This window comes from Aplysia californica, unplaced genomic scaffold, assembly GCF_000002075.1.
Source record: "Aplysia californica isolate F4 #8 unplaced genomic scaffold, AplCal3.0 scaffold00140, whole genome shotgun sequence".
Classification (NCBI taxonomy): domain Eukaryota; kingdom Metazoa; phylum Mollusca; class Gastropoda; order Aplysiida; family Aplysiidae; genus Aplysia; species Aplysia californica.
In genome coordinates, this window is record NW_004797410.1 from 41,227 (window position 1) to 57,502 (window position 16,276).

The 16,276-nt window shown below is 41.8% G+C and overlaps 1 protein-coding gene across 1 annotated transcript; it reads left to right on the plus strand.

Annotated features, from left to right (window-relative positions):
* Positions 1-766: 766 nt before the first annotated feature.
* Positions 767-13,752, plus strand: LOC101851120 (DNA-directed RNA polymerases I, II, and III subunit RPABC1). Its single transcript, XM_005096860.3, has 8 exons — positions 767-971; positions 6,133-6,221; positions 7,386-7,447; positions 8,197-8,336; positions 9,507-9,587; positions 9,970-10,028; positions 11,417-11,495; positions 12,607-13,752. Exons 1-8 carry the CDS (start codon positions 915-917, stop codon positions 12,670-12,672), a joined length of 633 nt encoding a protein of 210 aa, XP_005096917.1. The 5' UTR covers positions 767-914; the 3' UTR covers positions 12,673-13,752.
* Positions 13,753-16,276: the final 2,524 nt, after the last annotated feature.

The following is a 16,276-nucleotide window of genomic DNA, read 5'->3' on the forward strand; positions in this document are numbered from 1 at the left end:
CCCCCCCCCCTAAAAAAATAAATAAAAAATTAAACCTACACTACTAACACTCCACTCTACCACGTGTATCATGCTCCCGTGAAGTGTAGGCCCAGATCTACTTGTAATAAATGCTGACGTGTGCAAGCTACAGTTGTTATCATTTTTACAACTGTTTCTCGGCCTACAACCATGCGCGTCATAGAGGGGGCACCATCTTTTAAATGTAACATGTTACGTTACACCGTGCTATATAACAACGCCGTTGTTATCTTATATTAGTGTTCTCCGAGTGGGCAGACTGGAGTTCTTCTTGCATCCACTGGCATGACGCAATCTATAAAATAGGCTATTTCTTCTTATTATTACAGCTGAAACGCGTGACGTCAGTGCTGCGAAATTTAGTACAAGTGCACTTAATCTAATGCGCTTCAGCAGTCAGATGACAGATGAGTGGGCCTGTCGTTCTTCCGGTGCATGCGGTCTTTGAGCTGCGCAAAATAAGCAATTCAAAATAGAAAGAGGTCTGTGTGTTGCACAGAATTCTACACTTAGTAGAATTCTGTGGTGTGTTGTTAAGAGCGAATAAAACTGCCTCTTATTTTCGTATTAAAAAAAAAATCATGGTTGTATAGCTACACAACTGGATGATGTTGATTAATTAAATTTACATTCTTTATCCTCTATCTCACACTGATTATTTGAATTGAAAAACAAAAGCAAAACACAAAAAATGCTACAATTTGTTGTATAGCTTTTCTTATTCTGAAGGTTTGTTGACGAAGGGGAAGCAACTCTATTTTATATTGTAACTCATGTGTTTCTGTTTCGCTGACCCACCACAATCACATTCACTTATTGCTGGGCCGTTATTATTGAAGCGTAAAGTTGATAATAATTTTGCTTAGCATCACTATACGTCTCTCAAAGTGACAATGGATGATCAGCATGAAACATATAAACTCTGGAGGATACGAAAAACAGTTATGCAGGTGGGGGCTAGACCTATGACCTGTGACTATGACGATGTTCGGTGATCTTGTTGTCTTCTTGTAGTTAGTTCCGTTCGTTAAATCCATTTGTGTTGTTTACATCCAGAGAAGAAATCCAGAAGTCTTGATGACCAAATAGGGAAAGATTGAAAAATACCGGACCAGCGGACTGACTTTGCCTATGTCTCAACCTTAGGAATTCATAATTTTCCCGTTTTTATTATATCTCTCAAAACTCAAGTCAATGGAGAATCTCGGGCGCTTTTTCGGTAGTTCCCACCCCGCAATTATATTCACGGGTTTGGGCCACAAGAGTAGGGGTTTGTGTGTGTGTGTGTGTGTGTGTGTGTGTGTGTGTGAGAGAGAGAGGGAGGGAGGGAGAGAGAGAGAGAGAGAGAGGTGCTAGCAGCAAAATGTATGACATGCCCCGGTTGGCAGGAGGGAACGAGAGAAAGATAGAGTGGGAAATAGGTGGGGAGAGAGAAAGACAGACAAACAAAGAAAAAGAGAAGGCGAGCGATACACAGAGGAGAGAGAGAGAAGCAGAGAAATAGAGAGGGTCACTGCTGGATTGAAATTATGCATTGTTCTTTTCTTCAAATTGTGATTCCTCCAACTCCAAAAACGGAGGAAAAACGATTGTTCATCGAAAAGACATCCGCAATCTTCATTTAGATCTAGAAGAACCTATAATAAAATAGCCTATATAGTAACCTAGATCTAGGTCAACCCTGAGCCAAGAGGGCACTGAAACTTTCCGAAATCACAAAAGAGTTCCCCTACCGGGTCTGTATACTTCGTGACTTTGTTCCCGGTTACGGGTCTGTATACACTTCGTTAATTTTAACTAGCAATGCCCACCGAGGGCGTTTTATTCTGCCGATTTTTGGCCCCCGCAGCGGGGGTGTTTCGTGGGACGCACTAACGCAAAGGTTGTTGTCTTCAACTCGCTCTCACGCCGCTTCTCGTGAATGGATATGAATGAGACTTGGCAGCCAATCAGAAAAGAGGTCAATCTTGTGGTATGCAGTTTGACATCCAAGAAGTAGTCGAAAACGTTTGCAAAAGTGGTTGATGTGGTGCGCTTTGAAGATTTTTCGGAGCTGTGATTTGTCAAAATGACTGATACGTTGTACACCATTTTTCTTTATTCCCTTAAAATTTCATGCTTCTGTGTTTAGCGGTTTTCGCGTTATCTTTAAAAATGTGAAAGTAACTAAGGGAAAAAGCGGCATTGCCATTTGCGCGTGCTGGGTGAACGACCGACGGCTGGGAAATTTCCACTGAGTGACATCATCAGCCATCGGTCGCCTCGGGCGCTACAAACGAGGCCCCGCTTACGTGAACCGAAATGGGGGGAAGGATGAAAACTAACCGGGGGCCTTGATAATTTGCATTTTTGTTGCATTTTAGTCACAATACAATAGATGTAGTCATTTTTATTTGCTTGATTGCATGACAGAAGAATAGAAACAGAAAAGCAAACATCTTGAGAAGTATGGCATTGTAATCATTGTGTTTGCGTTATGAAAGCCTATTCCCCCCTCTTGGGAAAGCACACACTTGGACTTGTCCTGTGTGCGCTGTTTGGAAAAGTGAGGCATTAAGATTGTTATTAAAGAGTATGGTACTTATTTAGTCCAGTCTGGGAAGACAGTCCCGTTTATACATTGTTATCGTTCACGCGTGAGTGCGCGCGTGTGCACGTGTGTGTGTGTGTGCGTGAGAGAGAGAGAGAGAGAAAGGGGGGGGGGGAGGTTTGCAAATATGTTACTTTTATTGTATGAGTTGTAGCCTACCCATGCGAAATATTCCCAGGACTTGTAAACTATAATAATATTATCTAAACGCATCTTAATCTTCCACACAATAGGACACAGTCCAACAATGGATATACACAGAGACGATCTTATTTTCTATAACAAAGTGTGCATGCTTTTGCTAGTAGAGAACTGGATTTATTAGACCAATAAATTCAGCTCTTTTACATTTTTGTGACAAATTGATCCAGAGCATTGCTTGGCAAGAAGGAACCTTTTATGTTGCCAAGTTTCATTTAAATATCATGACTTTGGGAGAACATAAATGACTGATAATCTTTGTAAATCTGTAAAGAACGCCACTTTTTTACCTGTTAATGTCTTTACAACTCAAAAAGTATGACAGAGGTATTAAAAATCTGACAGCATGACTAGATTCTGCATTAAAAAATGTACTAGACTGCCAAGTTTCATTTACATATTCCAAGAAATAGGCGAGCTATGACAAATATTGTCTCAAAACGCACCGAAAACCGCCACATTTTTACGTTTAAACGTCTTCATAACTCAAAATGTAGGATAGCTATGACAAATCTGAAAGCAGGACTAGATTCTGCACTAGAAAATGTACTGGGTTGCCAAGTTTCTTTTAAATACTCAGACGAATATTGTCTCAAAACTCACCAAAGAACGTCCCATATTAAATTTTGGGTTTTTTTCATTATATAAAGGCTGCTCTTTACAATGGCGTGATCAATTAGCTTGTCAAGGACAAAGCAAAATTGTTGTCCTGAGGCAGTTTTTGGGGGGCTTGGGGTGTCACCAGAGTTTCATCTTCCAATGGTCTCAATGCCTGCTCAGGCAGACAATAGTCATGGTCCTGGTTATCCACAGGATCCCGAGCTGGTGTTGAAACCAAAGGTAGCTGAAACTCTGCTGCAGGATCCAGGAAGTCCTCGGAGGTACATTCGATCCCTGAGAATTCCAGACCTGTGGTCGAAAACTTTAGGGCATCAACTGACCACTCACAACTAGAGACAAGGGCAGTTGGGGGAGGGCCAGCAAGTTCTTCTTCTGAAACAGAAGCAGTAGGAGCAGGAACAATATCACAACATGTGGAAACAATGGCTGGAGGAACATCATCACAACATACATTGGACAGAGGAACATCACCATCATCATTACATACAACGGGTGGAGGGAAGGGGTAGAGTTTCCTTCATGTAAATTTGTTTCAAACATTAAAAAAGATCTATCTAGATCTATATCAAATCATAGAAACTAAAAAATCTAAAGTACTAAGATGCCATCCATTGTCCGTGAAGAATTAACTATTTTTCTAGTCACGCACCATGTAAAAAAATATAGTGCCGGTATCGGGTACATCCCTCAAAAAATTGTACCCCATACCGGCACCCCCCCTACCGGCCCCAATTGTTACAACAAAGAGCAGCGAATGGTTTGTGGCGGTAACTAGACACCTTATAAACTGAATAAAAATGCTAAACGAATCATGTGGGTACGATTACAGAATCAATAGCTTATTTCCCACGACGCATTGCGCATCTGCAAGCCGTAATGGCTGAACGTGGTTCTTACCTTTGGAGATGAAATGGATTATTTCTGCTCACACAGTTGTCTGATTCTGCTCAACATTGTTGAACTTGAAAACAAAACAATATTGAACGGAATTGTATACCAGACATCATTCCAGGTTATCATATAATTGGTTGTCCAATTTTGGGCCGAATGCGTGCTTAGTGCCGGTCTGACGTATGTGTCGGTATGCCGTATATAGGCTCTAGTAGTCATCTAGATATTAGATCTAGTCTAGTAGAGTCTTGTCTTCAGCTTCCGCCCCCCCCGACCCTTGCCAATTGCTGAGTTGTTCCTCCTGCCAATAACTATTTGCCCTGGTTGGGGGTCTGGGAGCAAATTGTTGGTCAGTAGGGAGGAGGAGGAAAAAACCCTTCCAGGACCGGGATGCCACGCTTGGAAGCACTGAACATTAGAGAACGTAGACAGCTTGCATACCTTCTCTAACAATAGAGAACGTAGTCACTACCTTGAAAAAATGGTAGATCTAAGTTAGGCTACAACAATAATAATAGGCCACCTCTATTCTCACTCCGGGTGAGAATAGTGCAGGCGAGCCTTTTGGCTATTCTCACCCGGTGTGTGTTCACCGTGATAGGCCAACCAGTGTTGTGTAGCGTTCACCATTAACAAACGCTCCAGCGCTCTTTTGTTGAAAGCGTGCAATTTTGTTGTGGGCAGTGAGAGAGAAAGGGGAGGGGAGAGAGAGAGAAGTAGCGCGAAAACTTCTGAGCCAAAGAAAATGCCGACTCGCGTAGTTCGGCTCAATTGGAAAAGTGAAATAACCGTAGCATCTTTGTAGACGTACAAATAAGTTTACTTTTGAGCTAGATCTATAACATTATTTAAAAAGTTTGCTTTTGTCAATTTGATCATCCATACCGATAGTCAGTATTCAGAAATTAGGAAAAACATGTCTTGTTTCACAGTGGGTGAAAATAGCCAATGCTGGCAAGTCTCACCCAGGGTGAGAGGTCGACCATATTTTTATTCTCACCCGGGGTGAGAATAGCCACTTCCATAATAATAATAAGGCCGGTGCTAGCCGCCCGATCTGGGATGGCTAGCGTTTTGCTACTCGAACGAATTCGGTCGATTAGCCTAACGCTACTGGTCCGTGGGGATTTCTGCAGCCTCGGGTGGCCAGACCTTGTACTAAGTAGGGTAAAGAGAGAGCACAATGTTAATATGTTATTATTTGTCTGTAAAGAATATGATGTCGACCAGTGACAACATGCAAGACTTACGACAGTATAACCATCGTTGCGATATCAATTGACGGGAGAGCAAATTGCGGTGAACTTTCTTCGTTTTGTTTGTTTATTTTCCGTTTTCTTTTCTTCTTTCTCATCCACAGCACCACCCCCCACCCCCACCCCCTCCAACCCTTTTTCCTTTTTCTTTTTGTTTGTTTGTTTCGTTTTTGTGTGGTTAATTTGGGTTATCTTAACAATCTCACCAATTTTCGTTCCATAAAGTTAGCCTGTACCATTCTGCACATCCTCTTCTCCTCCCCAAACAAAGGTGTACACACACACACACACACTACACACGCACACGCGCTCACACACACACACAATATTGCATAATCCCCAAAAATGCGACAGAGTCATCTAGAGTTACATCCCATGTTTCTAGCACTGGGAATTAAATGATAAAGTTGACTAGTGGTATAGGAAAATACGGCGTCAGCGGTTACCAGCAGTATATAGGGTTTTAAGGGTTAAAAACCTCTTACAGGGACGGACATGAAAATGGCTGTGTGGTCAGGTTCCCATCACTTTATCCTTTTTTTGTTTGACCAGCTTTGTCATGACCGCGGGTACCTTGTGACTCAGGAGGAGTTGGATCAGACATTGGATGGATTCAAGGCACAGTTTGGTGATAAGCCCAGGTAGGTACATCTCTTTCTTCTGGCTGGATGTGTTCAAGGCACAGATTAGTGTCAACTATGTGACACTGACACTTGGATGTAGCCATGATTTTAGCAAACACCATTTTGCCATTGTGGTCCCTCATGTACATCTGTACTTTTGTAATGAGGACAGTGTTTGAAAGAAAAAGGTGAGGATGTAGAGAAAGAGAATTACAAATCACAAATCTTTCTTCACAAATCACAGATCTCTCTTCACAATTCACACTTCACAAATCATAAATCTCTCTTCACAATTCACATGTCACAAATATCTCTTTCTGCAAATTATGTCATGTTACAGATCATAAATGGCCAGCTCTCCTCTCACGTCTGAAATGTTTATTCTCAAATTAGAATGCGCACTACATAATATAATATCCCACCTCAAAATTTATCGACTCACTTCTTCAAATAGAAAAGTCTTATTTCATAAATCTCACTTCTCAAATTGGAAACCCATTTTCATAAATCAGAAATCATACTTCACAAATTGCATGTTGCTGATCACAACCTTATCACAAATTTTTCTTTCCAAATAAAAAACTGTGGCAGATCTCACTTTACAAATCAACTGTGTGAGTAGATCTTTTCCACATGTTCATGCATTATCCTCAGCAGTTCTGTTAATGAAGTCTTTAAATCTTGTCAGGTAGTCTTGTCAGGCCAGAGTGGTGCGGTTTGTTTCGATTCGCGGGGGGGGGGGGGGGGGGGGGGGGGGATGTATAAATAAATAAATAGAAGCACTTGTGACCCTTTAATGATTGAATCATAAATATATGATGTCTGTGCTCATCATGTGAACTATTCATTTTTGTGTATCATCTCTGTCTTCATTCCTTTTTTTTTTCTTTTGTTCTTCTCTTCTTTTCCCACTGAGCTAAATTCTCCACCATTGCAGAACCTATTTCATTTGTATCTTGTGGGGCATCATTGAACCCATACAAAATTCGCCGGAAGATAAAATGATGCCACCACATTCCTGTGTCTGATATGTAATGTTCTCCTGCCTGCGTTTGTCTGTCGTGTATGACATTCAACTATCGCCTTGTGTCTGGTATAAAATGTTGGTTCTGTCTGTGTATGTCCGGGCATAGAGCGTTCTCTTCTTTGAAAATAATTGTGTGTCTTTGTTCCTGTCCTCAGTGAGAGGAAGCCCAGCCGCAGTGACCTCATTGTGCTGGTGGCTCACAATGATGACCCTACAGGTAACGCTATTCACCTGGTACTCTTTTCGGGTTCTTTAGTTCGGGAACATTCACAAGGCTCAGATGTATAGTTTGTCACTGATCGTACTAATTTGGTATTCTGTTCTGTCCTGTCTATTTACAAAGTTCAGGAACATGGACCAAATATGTTTGTCTAGTTACTGAATACAGGGATAAGCTCTTAGTGTGCTTATCTAGTTATTTATTGTAGAACACTCACCTGGCTCATTTGTCTTGTATGTTGTACTGATTTCATTAACCCGGTGTACTTGTCTTGTTACATAGTCCAGGGATACACTTATATATCTAGTACGCTTGTCTTGGTTGCTACTGATTCCAGTGATCTAGAACAGACTCCACTCATTTGACACACTTATCTAGCTTTCAGCCCCAGTCCATACTGATTCCATTTGACCTGGTTTGCCTGTCTGGTTACTGAGTACAGGGAGAAGCACTTGGTAGTACAATTGTTTAGTTATTACTAGAAGAGTAATTCATTGTCACTTTAAGAACAGGTCTGATGTTTTTTATGTCCAAGTCTCTTTCTCTTAAAGATCAGATGTTTTTGTTCCTCATGTTCAAATATCACTCTGATATATATAGATCTATATCTTATTTTTCGGTTCTCCTCTCACATTTCTGTTTCACTCAATTAGAGATTAATTGTTTTTCTTCTTCAATGCTCAGATCTCCCGCTGCTGTGGGTTTGATGTTTATTTTTCTCATGTTCAAATATATCTCTATTACAGACCAGATGTTTGTGTTTTTCCCCGATGAGAGCAAAGTTGGGATCAAGACCATCAAGACGTACTGTCAGAGAATGCAGGAAGAGAACATCATGAGAGCCATCATTGTCGTGCAGATGGGCATGACTCCCTCAGCCAAGCAGGTAAGAAAGTTCAATGTTGGAAAAAGAATGACTCTCATAGCCAAGCAGGCAAGGAAGTTTTGAGTAACGCAGAAATAATACAGTACAGTCGAACCTGCCGTGACGGTCACCTGTACAAACAGCCACTTTCCTTTTCCCCCCTTGCATTTTTTCTATATAATTTAACTGTGTAAAAGGTAATCTGTCCAACACGGCCGCGACCACATTATTTTATCAACCCACTGCCTCAGGCGGCCAGGCATGGTCACTCATTGCCCTCTGCTTTGTCATAAATTTTGAATCGGCCCCTCAGGCTGTTGACGGGCTGTCATAATTCATTCACCTGTCGTTATTGTTAGTCCTTTCAGTGAATGTTTACCCATGTTGACCTGTGGGTAGGACTGTAGGCCTAACAATAAATTTTCAACTGCTGGTGAGGGAAGCGGGATCTGTCAGAACCTATACCTATAAGCTCTGCCCACAACTCATGCACAAATCGTGTGAGGTGACTTCTCACTGTTTTGTTTACCTAATCTGCAACAAAGTAACAGTGGACGTTGGTGAACTTTCGACAGAAGCGTCGCTCGTTCCCCGAGTGGTGGCGACCTGTGTGTTTGTTTTACCATTTAACTTGGTCTTCATCATCTTACTTACATAATATTTCGTTTATTTTACCCTTGCACAAAATCAGCAACAAAAAGAAAGCTTACCAAAAAACAAACCAACAAAACAAACCTTTTTACACCCCCCCCCTTTTTTTTTTTTAAAGAAAAAGAAAACCAGTACCCTTTTGAATTAGCTTTGCGGCAGTCTAAATTCTGAGATCAGCCCCGTTTTGGACCTCAGAAGAGAATGATTTGCTTTCTTCATTTTGATCAGTCCTGCCTAAGACGGCCACCTGTGATATACAGCCACTTTTATCCTTGACAATGGGTGGCCGTTTTCCCCAGGTATGACTGTATTGAAAAATTCAGGTGCTAACTCCCCACTGTAGGCGAGTCTCGTTATTTTTTATACATATAAATATATTTTTTATCTATAAAAGTGAAAAAAAAAAAGAAACAGATGGGCATCAAGAGTTATTTTGTTAATCCCTAGATCTCATTATTCTAGTATTTATTATAATATGGGGGTAGGATTGTTTGGGTGTACCCGTACATTTGACTTCCTGTCTTTTGTTACGACCCTCAGGCCCTGGTGGAGATGGCACCTAAATACATCTTGGAGCAGTTCATCGAGTCAGAGCTGTTGATCAACATCACAGAGCACATGGTACGTGGCTGTTACAACAGTTCCTTCATCATCCCCCTCTATCTCTTTCCTCTTTCTTCTGTTTTTCTCTCTCTTGTTCATCGTTCAACTTTCTCTCATTCCTCCCCCATCCCTCCCCCCTCTCTCTCTCTCTGTTTCTTTCTCTCTCTCTATCTCTGTCTCTCTCTTTTTCTCTTTCTCTCTCTCTGTGTCTCTCTCTGTCTGTCTCTCTCTCTCTCTCTCTCTCTCTCTCTGTCTCTCTCTCTCTCTTTCTCTCTCTCTGTCTCTCTCTCTCTCTCTCTCTCTCTCTCTCTCTTTCTCTCTCTCTCACACACACACACATTCCTCAGTCTATTTCTTTCTGACATTAATGCTGAGTGTTTTTTTTTTCTTTGTTCCACAGCTGGTCCCCGAGCACAAAGTCATGACCCCTGAGGAGAAAATAGAACTACTCAACAGATAGTATCCTTTTGAGCATGGGTGATCAGGAGGGGGGGGAAAGTGCAGTTATGGCAAAGAAATACCTGGAACATGTCTTGGTGTGGTATTTGGCTCATCTTGTCAGAAGTTTAACGGTAACGCAGATAAATGATCTCAGAAATTGGGAAGTACAGTTGATAGGTGATTGGTTGTTGGGTACCCTAGTGTGGTTTGCTTCCTCTTTCCAATGAAACGTCTATCGTCTAGATCTCTCCTTTATTTTTTTATGTTACTACATGTTTCTTCTAGTAACACCTCTAATTGTGTTGAAATAGCCGTCACACTCTTACTGAAACCAAAATTAAAGAAGCTAGATAGTGTTTTTTCTCTTGGAGAGTTTGTTGACACTAGCATGAAGGTCAAGTGAAGGGCCTTTGACACCTTCGAGCGTACAGCTCTAATCTGTCGTCTCTGTGACCTTTTCCTGAGCTGCTCAAGTTGATTTGAATGTGTGAACTGATGTCTGTTCATCGCTTCTGCTAAAATTTTTGGCTTGACCTTTGCATGGGTCAAGCGAGTCTTTTTGGTTAGGTTATTTTAACTATAACCAATGCCTTTTTTATCTGGTGGGCACTCAATATGTCAGAAGGACAAACAGTAAAACCATGGTATAACATACTCCCTTCTGACCCAAGATTTCGAACGTCTTAGCTAAGGTATGGAATATCATGCCTTGAAGAACAGGGAGGTAGGCAGATGGTGATGTTGAAACCTTAGATTTATCTAATGCCAAACCAGATATGTGATGATGATACTGAAACAGCAGGTCAAGGATGGAGGTTGTGAATTAGGTCTCTTTGTTGCCAGCTGTGAACCTCAACTGTTTAGAGTCCTGGGAGTTGTGAACCATTAGGTGTCATCAACCTCAGTTGCAGTGAATCTCTGCTGTACTATAGTGAATCAAAATTGTGATCTTGGAAAGATTATTGCGAGATTAGTGAGAAGACCCTGCAGTGTGCATGTATTTTTCATACCTGTTGTGAGCTCCATGTGCACTCCTGTCATTCACCTTTTAATGTAAAAGATGTGACTTTGATTCTTAAGAAGGAAATTATTTTGTTGAGTTTCTCCAGTCAAATTTGTCCAAGACAGCTACACATTGTTGAAGAGAAAAGCAGTTGTCTTAGACAGGTGGGCATCTTGGACAGTGTTATTTTAAAGCAGAAAAAATGCAAGGGGAGAAATGGGAAGTGGTCGTTTGTACAGGTGATTGTCTTAAACGTATGGTAGACAGGTGGTTGTTAGTGCAGGTGTATATCGTGTCAAGGGTGGAGTGTATGTGCAACCACATATACTGAAAAATACCCCTGTTAAAGATTAGAAATAAAGTCCATGTACATGATGTTATATTTACCTTAACCATTGATCAGTAAGCTGAAGGAGTCACAACTTCCCAGAATCCAGGAGGGAGACCCAGTGTCCAGATACTTTGGATTGAAACGAGGACAGGTCAGTATCTTACTTTGTCCTGTGAAATAGAATGTCACAGAGCTTATTAGTTCATTAAAAAATAGAGTAGATAAATATGACATCAGAAATGGTGTAGTGAAGTAGATAGGCGATGTAAGAAGTTGAACAATGAAGCAAACAGATGACATAAGAAGTTGAAAAATATAGCAAAGAGAGGATGCCAGAAGTAGAATAATAAAACATATACAGTATAACACGGATAGCTCGAATTCGTCGGGACTGGCCTCGGTAGTTCGAGGGATACATGAACAGTGTTGTAATGGCATCGGCTGTGTCAGTGAACAAGGGAAGCAACAAAGATTGGGTCGGAACAGAGATTTTTCTTTTTTCGGCCATTGTCCTAGATCAGATAGGTTAGATCTATGTCTATTGAATTTGAAATTTACAGATTGAGAATGAGAAAACATGATGAGCAATGCTTTCGGTACCCCGACAGTTTAATTGCGCTGGTCAGTGTGAGCGGTCTTTAGTCTGCACCAATTGAACGGTGCCTTTTCAATCTTTTCAAAACAAACAATTTGACAAGATAAGTGTAAGCATAATATCGCAACAGTAATCAACAACCCGATGACGAAACAATGCAGCCCTACCCCGCTTCTCCTACCAAGCACACAGTCCTTTGCAAAGAGGGGTGGGGCGGCTGGTTGTGTGATGCACAACCCCTTCTCTCATCTGCTCCACACAAGTCTAGCTAGGCCTAGGACCTAGGCACACGCAGAGAGAACACGTGCTGAGCAGCGCGCTAAAAAGAGCACAGCTAGCTGCTTCTGTGGAGGGGGGAGGTAGTAGTTAGCCGACCTTGCCTTTTTTCGTTTAAATAAAATTATCAGACCTATTATTATTTTGTCTCAAGTGCACCTCAAAGGACATTGACTGTAGACCTCTACGGCGGCGCAATTAGTTTGACTATTTCGTGTTTGTGTTCGAACTTCACATAATTTTCTTACAAAGATAAAGAAGAAGAAAAAACGGGACCGCAGACACAGTTCAACAGATGCTTAATTGCAAATAATGTGTTCAACCTATTTGGGTTATACTGTATATAGCTTTATTTCATTATGTGTTGTAATGTATAATATCTCTTGCTCAGGTTGTCAAGATTATTCGTCCCAGCGAGACAGCCGGCAGATACGTCAGTTACAGGCTGGTAGTCTGACACCATGAGGCTGACGCTCACACGTTCACTGTCATTTTCATCACTCCATCTCAGCCCTTATTGGCGGTGCGGAAACTTGTGTTGTTTTCTGAATGTCTGTTGTGTTTTTTGAAAGTAGGAATATGTGTCTGCATTTATTGCTCCATATTTGCCACCCATAGTTCAGTTCCTGTGTAAAAATGTTTATGCCAGTTTGCAAGCATTCCATTTTCCCAATGATTGCATAGCTACCAACCATTACATAAAAATCTTGCTTAATATCAATATGTTCCTGATGATCTGAGTATAGAAGTCTATTTTCAAATTGGATAGTATGTATTCTCTGTTTTCTAGTTTTGCACTGCTGGGACTTGCTGATGCTGAAGTAAAATTATGAGCTTTCAAGATCAGTTTTGCAAATAGTAATGCGAATGAAGCCCATAAATCAATGGGAGAGATCTTTTGCTGCAGCTTCATTTTGAACAGTTTTCATCTATTGAATGCTGAAAAGTGTGTCTGTAAAGGGTTAGGAAGGGGGGTTGCTTGGTTATTACCCGCTTTCTTGATCCACCTTGTACGTAGTCTGTTTTTTTGGCTCTGAAAATTTGGCAGCTATGTAATTGCAGTTACAAGGAATGTCTGCTGGAGTGTTGTTGTTGGCACAGAAGAATGATTGTGAGGGTGTTACTGGTAGAGAGGAGTGATTGTAATTGTATGAGTGACTGGTACAGAAGAATTATTGTGTGAGTGAGTGTGTGTTACTGCTACAAAATAATGATTGTGTATTTCTATGATATCTTGTCATAGTCATTGCCTGTACTATGTACTTTGTGTGAGAACGTTGCTTGGACTTTTGTATGCTCGGACAAGTTTACTGTCTTGGTATTACATTACAAAAGGAATAGACTGGCAAAGTGAGAGTGTACCTGGCCTGACTGAGTGCCCGCACAAGTTTTCTGACTCTGTGGTGCTTGTGACTTGACTGAGGGGTGTTTGGTGCTTGTTTCCTGACCGTCATGATTCCATGTCATATCATTTCATCGTGTATATATATATATCATGAGAACTCTTAGTAAACTGCCTGATGGGGCCACCATAATATAATGGTCTCTGGCTTGTTGCTCACTTTCGTGTGTGTGTCTGTGTGGAGAGAGAGAGAGGGAGAGGGAGAGAGAGAAACCAGATAGAAAAAGAGGTGGAGGGAGGAAGAGTTAGAGAGAGAGGGTTTTTTGTGGACACTGACAAATGTGGATGGAGAATAGTTAACATCAGACTTTTTCTAATATAATATATAGACCTAATCTGCATATCCCCCCCCCCCCTCTCTCTTTCTCTCTCTCTCTGTCTCTCACTCTCTTTCTCTCTCTCTCTCTGTGTCCTTCTCTCTCTCTCTCTCTCTCTCTCTCTTTCTCTCTCTCTCTCTCTCTGTCCTTCTCTCTCTCCCCCTCTCTCTCTCTCTCTCTCTCTCTCTCTCTCTCTCTCTCTCTCTCTCTCTCTCTCTCTCCCTCTCCCTCTCCCTCTCTCTCTCTCTCTCTCTCTCTCTCTCTCTCTCTCTCTCTCTCTCTCTCTCTCCCTCTCTTTCCCTCCCCCTTTCTCTCCCGGCTTCTGTGATGTAGTGATGAGGCACTTCACCGTCGCATGCATAAGACCTGACAGTGTGATGGGGTAAATTTGCATTAGTTAATTAAATAAAGACCGTACACCTCAGACAGTTGGCGGTGTGAAGGGGAAAATACTACATGTTGATACATTACTAGGCGTCCCTTTTCGTACATTGGCAAAATCTGGCGGTACGACGAGATTTAACTGTACTTGTATACAAAAATGTGTATTTGCGTTTGTGCCTGATGTTGCATAAGTCTGTTTGTGTGTGTATGCATGTGTGCATGTGAAGCAGAGCAATGGGTAATTATTAGTACTCCAGGTGCTATGTTGAAGTTTGCTCGTTTCCTATCACTGTCATACTATCCATCGTTCTTACGTAGGCTACTTCCTTCTTTTATTATTTTTTTCTTATTCTAGCAACACTTTCAACCTTCGTCACGTATACGACCTGTTTTTGTTGCAAGTGCCGTAAAACTGAATGATGTTGCCAACACTACGTTTGTTTGTGTGGGTGGGCATGCGTGCACGTGATGCAGAGCATGTGTGCCTTGTGACTGTGAGTGCGAAATCAGGACTGCTCCCAGTGAGGCACCCATTGAGGACCAAATTTCGAGCGGTTGGGGAGGGCACCGCTTGTAGGTCTTATCTTACTTCTATGGTCTTTCCCTCGGCTATTTCTGTCCATCTGCCTTTTTCCCTGCAGGTAAATGATAGTAACCTATACGTTCTTATTACGATCTCTCTGACCGTCTAGATAGTAACGTATTATTACGTCAATGTTCTTCTCTTTACTCAAACGATGGCTGGTTCACGGGAGCTCTGGTGTGGTTTTACTCCTTTGCTCCTTCTTCTTACTTCTTCTCTATCACTATCAACAAACACCATTCTTATTCTCTCCTCCTTTTTTTCTTTGTATGTAACTCTTTGTAACACCGCTAATCTTAAGCACTTATATGACCTGTTTGTGTTGCAAGTGCTGTACAACTCTTACTACCCCCTCCCCCCCCCCAAAAAAAAAAACCCATTGAAAAACAAATGTCCTAACTCCCCATAACGAACAAAGGGCTCTCGTCCCCCTTATGACAGCGGGAAATGCGAAAAGCACGGGTGTTTCATCCTTCCTTGTTAAAGTTTGTTTACACTGACGAGTCGACCCTCAGACTGAGAGGGTTAAGCCCTCCCCATACTCAACCAAACACGTACACATGCACGCATGCACTTACACACGTAGGACTGCGTACACCTACGCTCACGACGCACGACGTAGGCCTATACTTATGCAGTATACATTCACACACTCGTTGACACATGTCCACACACATATTTACGTACACACACAGACACGAGTGCACGCACTCACTCACACGCACTCATACACATGTAAACACTGCACACACGCAAATACATACACTACACGCACACACACGTGTGTGTACATTCACACCTTCTCCTGTACACGCACTCATACATGACACCGGTATTCGCACACACACGCACACACACACACACACACGAACGCGCTCGCAAATTACATGAAAATTAAATATATTCGTCGTATATTGCACACACGCACTTTCAAATACAAATGACACAAACGGACATGGGCCTACTCATAATAATAATATACTACCGTACACATTTTTATTATACACACATTCTCATTTCATTACATATACAATCTTACATAAACACACACACGTACGTATGCGTACATGCACTCATTGCAAGAAATTGCGAAAATTGCTAAAAATTGCGGGTTTATTGCGGAACTCGACGAATACCGCGGTCGCAAGTGCGGCCGCGAGACCGCGATTTCCTGGGGGGCCAGTCGTACATCAACATGACACCGGTACACATACATGTACACACACGCGCGGGCGCGCAAATTTACACACGCCGTAGTATACATCGTATTTTGTACACGCGCACTCCCAAGCAGTGAACACACAAACGGACACTTTCACATATACCTACACATGCACACACTCATATTATGCTCTCTCTCTCTCTCTCTCTCTCT

What these genes read in the sequence shown, in the direction of transcription:
- LOC101851120 (XM_005096860.3), top strand. Translation starts at nt 915, where the DNA reads ATGGATGATCAGCATGAAACATATAAACTCTGGAGGATACGAAAAACA. An exon ending in TACGAAAAACAGTTATGCAG is followed by an intron (nt 972 to 6,132) that starts GTGGGGGCTAGA and finishes TTGTTTGACCAG; the next exon opens with CTTTGTCATGACCGCGGGTA. An exon ending in ATAGAACTACTCAACAGATA is followed by an intron (nt 10,029 to 11,416) that starts GTATCCTTTTGA and finishes ACCATTGATCAG; the next exon opens with TAAGCTGAAGGAGTCACAAC.